This window comes from Penaeus monodon, chromosome 6 (genome assembly GCF_015228065.2).
Source record: "Penaeus monodon isolate SGIC_2016 chromosome 6, NSTDA_Pmon_1, whole genome shotgun sequence".
Classification (NCBI taxonomy): domain Eukaryota; kingdom Metazoa; phylum Arthropoda; class Malacostraca; order Decapoda; family Penaeidae; genus Penaeus; species Penaeus monodon.
In genome coordinates this window covers 45010791-45022116 of record NC_051391.1, presented here as the reverse complement: position 1 = coordinate 45022116, position 11326 = coordinate 45010791, and the positions used below count along the sequence as shown (strand labels likewise).

The following is an 11326-nucleotide window of genomic DNA, read 5'->3' as shown; positions in this document are numbered from 1 at the left end:
AAAAGGAATCGATGAAAAGAGGAAGGAAGGCCTGTGTACTCTTGGGGTCCATGTGATACTCCCACAACCTCTTCTCCCCCCTTCCCCAGTCCATACCCCCTCCCCTCGTGAGTAAGCCGTCAGTATCGTCAGTTTCCGGCGCGAGCACGACTGTGTTGGTCAGATGAGCCGCCAACCCACAGCCCGGGGCGGCCGGACCGTTACCTGCACATGGGAAACACGACGTCGAGTCTATTTCTGTCGTAATTATGTAGGGGCGTCCGGAGCATATGATTGCTTAGGAGGTTGTGTTTCCTATACATCCGCTACGGTAGTCTTGTTTAAGAAATGGAGTAGAGCTACCGCATTCCTATTTGAGCTATATTTATAGGTATTTTTCGGTGATATAAAAATATGAAGAATGGGGCCTTGATATCAGGAGTAGCTGTAAATCGTCAGTTACCTAATTAGATAGTCTTGAACTACTTCTCATATCTTTTCGTATAGAGATGCCATTAATTACTGTCTGCTGTAAATAGATAATGGACATTTTCACGAACCTCAGCAAGTAACGTAAAAGCAACATCCATCACGTGAGCTAAACACTTGATTCCAGGTAATGGAGTGATTGCGTAGGTAAATTTTCTCTGTAGGTTATAGCGTAAATTTTCGATCACAGTTATTTATCTATTTTTGCATGCTACATAACAGACTGTGTTTTGCATCCTTGTATGATTTATCTTGAAAAAAAAATACTTACTCAACTCTGCAGCGGACGCATTGAGTGGTTGAAATAAATATATTTTTAGCTGCCTCGCGTGAGAAGTGACATAAAGCGTTATCATCAAAGACAAGCAATCGATGAAGCTAATCCTGAAACAGATCCATTACACGATAGATTAGCAGGTGTGAAAAGACTTGGAAGCCCCGCGGTGATTGGCTAAGAGGCAAGAGTAGTGTTTGTGTGTAGCCAGTGAGCGGGGCGGTTACAGGTACGTACGCAGAGGGGGCGGGGCTTGTGAACATGTGCATTTGTGGACTACGATTTGGAGTCAACACATTATTCTTACTTGACCGAGTGAGTGAACTAGATCGTCGGAAACAGTGTGTTTGGCTTCAGTGTTGTGTGTGTGACTGAACGCGGAAGTTGTCAGAGAAAGAGACCATTCGTTTGTGAAACGTTGATGTCAATGTCCGACACTTATTGATCCTTATATCGAAAAAAATTGTGATTTTTACATTATCTGGAAAAAACGATTTAAAGGTTTTCAAGAGGAATCTTCACAGTGGGACACTACATGCTAAGAAGAACCAAGGATATAATAGATAAAGTAGACATTTGTAGCGGTGCTTGACACAGTAATCAAGTATTCAACCAAAACATACATGGAAATACTGATTTTTTCTCTGGATACTCTCCTGGAAAACACTTTGGAATACACAGCCACGACAAAATTTACCGTGACTGATGTCAAGGTAGAGTTGGCAAAGGAAAATGAGGCAGAGCAGCAAGAGTGAGTGGCAGAGTTAGTGCGTCCCTGTGGGAGGTCACCAGATACCCAAGTGATACCCGACCCCTGTAGTACCTGGCAGGGCACGCGACACTCCACAGGGCCTGCACCCCCAAGGGACATTTACAACATAGTGCCAACGCTTATGGTGCCAGCCGGCTTAACGCATTCAATGATGTAATAATATGCTTAGGGTGGCGAATGCAATATCCATGCAATTTTCCTGGAGGAAAATAATTACTTCTATGATCAAGCACATGTACTAAACACGCTTTGCCAGTTATCTATGAGAACATTCAGAGAAAGAAGCCTACTGAACTCGTGGATTCCGAACGTACATATTGTGACTTGGAGGTGATATAGAATCCAGAATCCAGATTCGAATAGAAGTAAACACAATGGAACACGGGTACGAGCTAAGGCAGTTCTGTGGCGGAGAAGTAAGGACGGCAGAGAGGTACTACCAGCACCAGCCACATGGTGAGTCCACAATACGAAATATTGGGTAGTGAAAATGACTGACACGTTTTCGTATGTTATTTTTTAGGCTACATGTTTATAGATCACACGCGCGCGCGCACACACACACACACACACACACACACACACACACACACACACACACACACACACACACACACACACACACACACACACACACACACACACACACACACTTATGCTTGCATGCGCTCGAACACCCACTTACACGCACACATCTGGAATCACTGAGAGTTACCCCTTCCCATCCCCTCCTCTCTGGCGAATAATTGCTAGTGTGGTAATAGCCTTTACGAGGGGGCGGGCCATTCACAATGAGTCCGACTTAATTACGCCTCATTTACATCACCAAGATGCCAAGTGGAATGGTAATCAGAGGGAGCAGGTTCGTGATTGCGTTGGGGGTGCTATGTTGTGGGGGGGGGGGGGTTAGGGGGCGTGATGCTTCTGTTTTACTGCAACAGCTTCTTGTTCCCTGAAGGTACCGGGGTTCACGTGGATGTGGATACTACTTTTTATGAATGATTAGGGGGTTCGGGGTCAGCGACTTGAATGGTGCCGATTTGGTTTGTAAATCATTTTCTTATTGCTCATCTTAGTTTCCTTAGGTAAAGTTGTCATTCATAGTAAAGCTGTTGGACTGTCATTTACATCACGCAGAATTTCTTGGGTCATTTCACTATGAGATATTTTGTTATAGGTCTTAATGTGGGTGAGGTGTGAACACGTCCCCCCAAGCCATGCCGTCACTTCTACCCATCTTACGTCACGCTCTCGAATCCCCCCCCCCCCCCACACACACACACACACACACACACACACACACACACACACACACACACACACACACACACACACACACACACACACACACAAAAGGGAAAGCACCAAGACTGTTTTCAAGCCCGAGTAACTTTTGAAGTTCCCAAAGAAAAGTGTGTCTGTTTGGATTTTTTTCAGATCTGATTTTCTCGGGTCCTGTTTAATCATGCCAATGCTTCAGCGATCTCTCCGCTGGATGAAGATCCATTGTTTACTGTTATTCTTGTCCAGGAAATCAGTACTTGTATACCTGACTTGATGAAACTGACCGGAAATATTTTCCATTCGTCTTTGCATGTTTGGTTGACAGGATTCTGATAATTTATGTGAATATGTAGAGTCCTTCGTTGTTTTTTTTCTTCATCTTTGCAGGTACATTAATATAATGACGGTATTGCTCAAGACACTTTATCAAACACGTTACTAATTATAAAATCGTATTTCAACCCTAAATAATTCAGCGTCGACATCGATAGGTCATCTACTCAGCAGGTTATGTAATGTTTTCTATTTTTCTTGAAAGAAAACGGTAAATGGTCTCAAGCATAGAAAACGAGTAGTTTTTTCTTCCAGGTCCGGTTTGTTGACGCCACAATAAGTTGACATTCGCCGCCGTGGACATTCCAGAGTGACCTACATAAAGGGACTCAGGTTTTTCTTCAGGAAAACACAATTTACTGTGTATCTAGGAAGCTGTTTGCCTATTTTCCTTCCTCCTTTTATGTTCATACGTCTGTATACACGAATTTTTACATAGGCTTTCATATTGTATTTTACTGTTTGTGTACAGAAGTATATGGACATATATAGTGTACACATGATTCACAAATTATTAGATTGCATGTCATTCAATTAGAGAGTCATGATTACAGAATCAGAAAAAAAAAACAAAAGATTACCTTACTAAGCAGTTATAGTTCGCATTAGTTTACTTGAGGACTTATGTTATACCAGAGCGCCCTGTCATTTGCTCAGAAAGGATGGCGTGTTCTCGGCATGGCGAAGGTCGATGATGTAAACAAGGTTCCAGCCTGTGAATAACTAGAAAGAAATTAACTTTGCACGCTATAACTTCTATATCTAATCGGTGAAATAATAAAGATCGGCCATGAATTATCATTTTAGAATTCCACAACTGTGTACCAAAAAAAAAAAAAAAAATTGAATAGTAACATTCTTGTCTTCTTGACATTTTCACATCATTGCAAAATCGGACCTAGAGAGGTTTATATAATACACTTTTAGACCCGCAGAAATTACATTGTTTATTTTTACGTAAAAGAACATAACTGCGTCGATTACATGGCAACTTTACTTCCCCAGCCCCACTTTTAACTGACTGCAGATTTATCTAAACCACTGTTACAACCGAAGACGAAAATCGGCAACAGTTTCACCAGGACTTTTCGCTTTCATCAGCTTTTCATGAACACCTTGAGCATTGATCCAAGTGTGCGAAGCTGCCACGTGGCTCTATCCTTTCACACGGCATACTGTCGAGCCTGAAGCGTTGCCGGGAGTTGCCGAACCGAGCTCTTCAGACACTACACTACTTCGTAAAACCGGAATATCAATTATTTCTGAGATAGATTAGTACATACGATAAGATGAAATGTCAGTGACTGTTTAACACGAAGATGGTAAGATGAAGGTAGTTTTAACCTTGCAGAGTTATCGAACGACGCCTAGCTAAGGCCCGCCTTTTGTTCGGGGACACAATACGGTGTCATCATCGCTTGGGGGCGCAGACCCAGTGAACATTTTTATAATCTTACTTCTGTCGATTAAGTCCCTGCAAGAACTATTTCCTGGATTGATTAATATGCTTAATACAGATTCATTTAGCTTAATTTTATTATTTAACCTATTATTTTTTCTTCCTTGTGCAGTCTCCGAGCAGGACTTATTTCAGATTCATTGGCAGTTCTCTTAACCTACCTCCCTTGCATGATGATTACAAGCAGACGCACCTCTCCTCGCATCTTACAATGGATGATAGTGCAGTCCAACATTCCTCCTCAATTACTGTACAGTTCAGAGAGGATATTTATTATTTTCTTCATTCTCTTAGTTTCAACGTCGATCGTCAAGTAACACCAAGCAGTAGTGTGTCAGTGAATCATGATTATCCTTAGTTTTGAGGAAAATTTTGGTTCTCAGGTATATTATATGTCTTATACACCACGAATTTTCTTGCACTGAGACTTAGATTAAGCAATTGGCGAGAGAATTGGGAGATGTTTACTTCTAACCTTTAATCTTCTATATTACTTTAAGGGTTATAATATAAAACGCAGGACGAGTAATATTTTAGACACTATAAAGCTCACCAGTCTCAGGTGAGTCTAATCGGACAATGGACTGGCACTTACCGTGAACACGAGTGCTCAAACCGTGAACACATCATCGGAAAGTAAAGTTATGGAAGGGCGATTTGGTGGTGAGAGGCCAATTGTCTTCGTGATCTCGTCAAAACACTCACATGTAACCAACCTCGTTCGATTGTTTCTCCGAGGTCTTTTATGATATTAAATGGAATATACTTTTATCACATAGACACATACTTTCTAATTTTGGGATAGAGGGTATTGGAAAACAGAGTCGCACCAGAGTTGCAAGTAATTGATTCAGCACTGCACTGGGTTGCCATAGGCCATGGAAAAGGCTTAGTATTATATTCCAACCTAAATGAAAAAGCCTCCGATCTAATCGTAGTGAAAATCACAATATATAAAAAAAATACTACTTAACTTACAGCTATACTAACATTTGATATGTAATTGCGCTCATAAACATACTTTTCAGTATCTGAAGGATTTAGATATAAGTTGACGCCAGGTGACGATAAATTGGTGATGCTTTTGCTATCCATAACCGTATCTAAGTCGAATAATGTAAGGAAAAATGTGTTTTCCTCAATAACATAGTAGTTATTGGTTATTGAAAAAGATAATGAAAAGAAAGGAAAGTCTCTCCACCCGCCACCGCACTCTCCCCCGGGGGCCTGAATCTCTCCCTCCAGCCACGTTGAATTCATTATCTTGGTGCATTTGTTACACCGAGAGAGAGGGAGAGCTGAATGCTAATCTCAATGCTAATCTCAGGTGTTTTCACTACATGTCAGCGGGGATCCACCTTTTGTGGTGATGTTCCCTGACTGAGAAGGTATATGCAAGAAATGTTTAGGATGAATGCATCTTTCGAGTGAAGACAAAAAATGTTATGATATGCCAACAGACACACTAGAAATTGCTGTTCTTCGAATATACATTGAGCCTGGATGCTGTGACGCCTTTGAGCGCATCGTATTTTCTTCCTATATTAAAATACACCGCCATATGTTCTAACTCCACCCCATCACCTTTTCCCTGCAGTCACGTCACCTCGCGCCCGAGCCTCGTCTTAACCTCCACCCACACACGCGCTTTTTGAGTCCCGGGCCATCCTTTGCACAGTCCCTCACGTCGCGCCCCAAAGCAGGCATATTTTCTTTGCGATATCAAAAAAGTTCATAACTTTCAACTGGTTGCCGCGACATGACTCAGCATCGCTTGTCTCGCTACAATTAATTTCACCGGACGGTAATTATCACGCTTCCGCCAAAAAAGCATCTGTGGTTCAAGACGTGACAGATCATTGCCTCTGGTCTAGGCGGGGCGTGTGCGCCTAACTTGACACTCCCGTACGTCAGGCCAGTCGTCGGTGTCCTTGTGTGTGTGTGTGTGTGTGTGTGTGTGTGTGTGTGTGTGTGTGTGTGTGTGTGTGTGTGCGTGTGTGTGCGCGTGCGTGCGTGCGTGCGTGCGCGCGCGCACGATTTGATTTATTTTGTGTGATGTATTTAACTCATTTTATTAGACATATTTTGAGAAATTGGGCCTAAACTTATGAGGCAAATAGCAATGAAGCGGTTCTTAATTTACATATCTAAAGCGAAAATATGTTATTTCAGGCATGCTGGCCTAACGTTTTGACGCTGGAAGTAACGATATTCCGATAAAAAAGTGAAAAGGAGTGCGAATAACTTTAGATTTCATTGAACAACACACATACTCTTTCCAGCCCGTGATATCAACCGAAATGAAATGAGCAAAAGCTTTCGTGCGTGAATGAAATTATTTGACCATCTGAATGACATGGTTGGCGGAACACGTGTCACAGTGGCTTTCGGTCTGCAGTGATAAACTTTCTCAAGAGATATTTAAAATTCCGGCATTGATATTTCATAATCTATTACTTTCTTCTCCATCAGACAAATTGCCTTTTCATTACAAGACTTTCCCGTTCAGTCAAGCGTTGACTTGGCTCCACCGAAAGTCCTCCTCCAAAAGAAAAAAAATGCAGTACCGAATTTTGGAGATAATAATATCCTAGACATTTCCGTTAGCAGGACTTTTTGCTCCGGTGGACGCCATGTTTAGATATGGTGCGTGGATATGTAGGCACTCTTGACGGTTTTCTTCATTAGGAGCTTCCTCGTGTAGCGAGGAAGTTCTGACCCTTGTGGTAATCAGGTGAGCTCCACACGCTATTACCTTGGAAAAGCGTCAGTGTCTTTCCTTTCCGAACGCTTTTGCGGCCCGTTAAACGTAGATATTTCGGCAAATCTCACACATTTCTCCAGGCATATCTGCTGCGGTTGTCCAAGCGCATTGGTCATGCGACACACGAATACGCCCTGGCGGGGAGGAGAGGAAGTTCGCTCTTACCTGCTGCCCGCGGCGTGCTGTGCCCTTGGCGGGAGCTTCTGCCGGGACATTACGTACCATAAGAGGTATTTAGAACAAAAAATATTTTCATGAGTAAACATATGGTTGGTTTTATATAATTTTGAAAATTCCCTTGGAGTACAGATTTTCGTGTCTTTAATTGAACATGGAGTTCCATTGAGTAGTTACTGTTATACAGTAACTACTTTAGTAGTTACTGTTATACAGTAACTACTTTAGTAGTTACTGTTCTACAGTAATTACTTTAGTTACTGTTTAACCGTTCGGTACGTAACGCGATACTCACCCTTCCCATAAAATGTTAAATATTAGCAGGAATCAATAAAGGACAATGTCTTTCTTTTTGTTCAGTTTTCCCATAGATCAGCAACGTTATGAAAAATTAATTACCGGAAGTCTGCTTTCATAGTTGTAGAGTCAGATTAGACATAACTTCACAATAAAGTATTTGCAAAGTGCATTACACGTGCATTTACTCTGTAGGCCACGTTGTGCTTTGTGGTCGTCTGTTGTTTGAGGAATTTTGGTTTTGTTCAGTTGTGACCCGCCTGCTCAGTGACCCGCGCACTACTGCCGACTCACTCATTCATACAGACTTGTTATAATTTGCTTTTCATCAGTGGGATGAAACACATAAAAATAGGAATTATATATACACCTATAGATTTTTTACTGCGTCTGACAAGTTTCGGTTACATGCGTCATCAGCTTGTAAAGAAGCTAATTATCCCGGCATTAATGAGTTAGCACAATTAGAAATGTATTTAGCCTAAAGAACTCAGTCAAATGAATATGGACACTGAGTGCTCATTAAGTGATTACGTGTGCAATCTTGTGGGCAGTGTTGTGCAGCCGCCGCAAGGTCATGCAGGGTCACAGCACAAGACCTGGTAACCCCTGGCTGTTGCCGGTGACCCTCAACGGTACCTCACCATAAGACACAGTTATTCGTACAACCGGAGTGACCCGTGCGACCCGCGGAGGTTAGTCAGTCGCTCCTGTCCGGACCCGGCGGATCCCACGTCAGGGCTTGGCGCCACCCTCGGCGTCGTGTGGGCGCGAGGCGGGTTCAGGCTGTACCTCCGTCAAGGGCAACCACTCCACGCGAAGGAAAGGGCGTAAGGAAGGGGTGGGGAATATATTTTTTCTGACTGTTGTCCCACTAAACAAAGCGCGCTGTGGGCGGGAAAGAGGCTTAAAATAACAATGTCTGTCGACGATTCATTGGGACAAGAGGAAGAAACCGTCTGTTACCTCATCAGCCGCAGTTTGATTTGGGTGTGGTGTGGGCGGGTTCTCGGTGTCCAAGGATCGCTTATTTGACGAAAAAGTTTTTACAGTACCATTGAACGGTGATGGTAAGGTATGCTTCGACGGAATTCACTAACTTCTTCAGGGTCAGACTGGTATTTTTTTATGATCAGTATTCGCAGACTTTGTAGGAATACGCAAATATAAGTAATGTTAGCGATCATGATTAATAGGTATAAGAATAATGAACACAGTATGAAAGCAGGTGGCGTTTCCTAATCTGGCTTTCCTGTCGAATGTCCGTCAAGACCAGATTAACTTAGAAAAAGCGTAACTTATTGTTGTAACGAGAGAGAAACTGATGTTTTTTTTATATTGTGAGGTGTAATGGTTTCTTATACAGCCCCCTTTTATTACCTGCAAATCAACAAGATGATATCCCCCGAATCGATCATGTCGGTACTATAAAATTCTCAAGGTCCTCAGATAAAAAAGTTTTGGTATACAGTATTTCCTTTCGGTATATGTGAAAAAAATACATTTAAAAATTAATTTATTGTAGCTTAGATGCCATGGGAAAATAAAGACAAGTGAACTCAATCAAAATGCCTTATGATGACGATCAAAGTATGCTGTGATATGTTTTAAGGCCAACAGAAGGGTGCACATTAAAAACTGATTAAACTGCTAATGAATTGCTACAAAATGGTCCTTTTAGATACAGAAAAATACATCTCTTATGTGTAGGTATCTAAAGCTTTTTGCTTTTATCAAAATTTTATAGAGTAAAAGGTCTTGCATAGTTTTAAGGGAAGGGAATTGTATATATATGCACTATGTGAAAAAAATGTTGATCATTTTCAAGCCCCCGAAGTCGAGAAAGGACTATCTTCCTAATGGTTGCACACAGCTGATTTTAGTGAAAGTGTCGCATTTAATCAATTACACTATGCTCCAATTTCGTGCGGACTGAAAGTCGAGATTGAGGCAGGTTACTTCTTTTTCGAGTTTACAGAAAATCTCGCTTTTGGAAACAGACAAGTTTTTAAAAGCTCTTACGGCTCTGCTTGATGACTCGCGTTTTATGGCAATTGTTTATCGTGATGTCGAGTGGAACATTGCACGTAAGCCTCGGCGCGTGTTCAGACGCTCGCAACTCGAGTGCTCCTTCCTCCCAAGAAGTTATAGAGTAGTAGAGTAGTACATTTGTGTGTGTGTGTGTGTGTGTGTGTGTGTGTGTGTGTGTGTGTGTGTGTGTGGTGTGTGATATATGTATAAGCCTATCTGCGTGTGTGTGTTTGTGTGTGTGTGTGTGTGTGTGTGTGTGTGTGTGTGTGTGTGTGTGTGTGTGTGTGTGTGTGTGTGTGTGTGTGTGTGTGTGTGTGTGCATATATGTATAAGCCTATCTGCGTGTGTGTGTGTTTGTGTGTGTGTGTGTGTGTGAGTGAGTGTCCGCACGCGCTTGAATCTCTGCATGCACATGGCTTTCACAGAGAATGGCCAGTTATATTGAGTACCTTCGAACGCCTGGCCCTGGAACGCTGAAAGAAGCCATAATATACGGAGAATTTCGACCGCATTTTTCATTATCTAGTTTCCGGTCACATCGTTCATTTCCGCATGCCCCAAGTTCATCCTCCGACTTTGCCGTGCGGGAGGGAGGGCAAACCTCGCTCTCACACAGACCATAGAACAGGCAAGAATCAAGATAAAGGGAAAAGGGGAGAGCACGCGATACCTCCAAGCATGTGTATGGTTGTTCAATTTTAAGCCGAGGCGTCGGTTTGCTCGGTAAGTGGGCCAAGGATCGCTCTCCTCTCGATGCTGTTTGTCTGCCGCTGCATGCATGGTGGGCCGCTAAGTGATGATGATAAATAAGAGCCTGCGCATTGTTTCTCGTGTGTATAGTGGAAGGGTTGGGATGTGCCGGCGTCCATTAAGGGTGCCACGCTGCTGCGCCCGGTGCTTGCGTCACACTGCCTGTTTCATCGTCGCGGGGGAGAGAAAGTAAGAATATTCAGCATTTATAACGTACCTCATTCTGAATCAGCGAAAGGGCATCAGGGTTCACACGGAAAATAATAACGATAGGTATTCGAGGTGGTAAATACGGGGTTGGGGGCTGAAAAAGTATTGTACCTTGTGTATTGATGCCTGGGGGGTCATTGCACCGAAATAGGTACTTAGGCTGTTACTTGGGATCTACGGATTTCAACATCATTATCAGTAATGGTGTTACAGTGCTCTACTACTGCCTTTACTATTATAATTAACCATTGTGCTCCAAGAAGTACATGGCACGACTCCCTTTGTTCAAACTTGTTATTTGCATGTAGATATTTCTCGAAGCAGTTGTGGGAAAGCACGTTGGACAGCGGTCATCATTGAACTGCGGTTCCTTGTAACCCGTGAAAATCTGGGCCAATGGGAACGCGCGGTGAAGGCAATATGAAATGTGAATGGCGGTTACCTCAACTCTCTGCGGGAAAGAAAAAAAAAGAAAAAAACTAGTCCAGGTTTTCATTGTTTTGGAAT

At 42.6% G+C, this 11326-nt stretch overlaps 1 protein-coding gene across 1 annotated transcript in view; it reads left to right on the top strand.

The window, feature by feature from the left end:
* Positions 1-1064: 1064 nt before the first annotated feature.
* The window catches only part of LOC119574560 (myelin regulatory factor-like), a 28673-nt gene continuing 18411 nt past the window's right edge, over positions 1065-11326 (top strand). The window contains 1 exon segment of the mRNA XM_037921833.1: positions 1065-1970. Coding sequence (XP_037777761.1) covers positions 1889-1970 — 82 coding nt within the window. The 5' untranslated portion in view covers positions 1065-1888.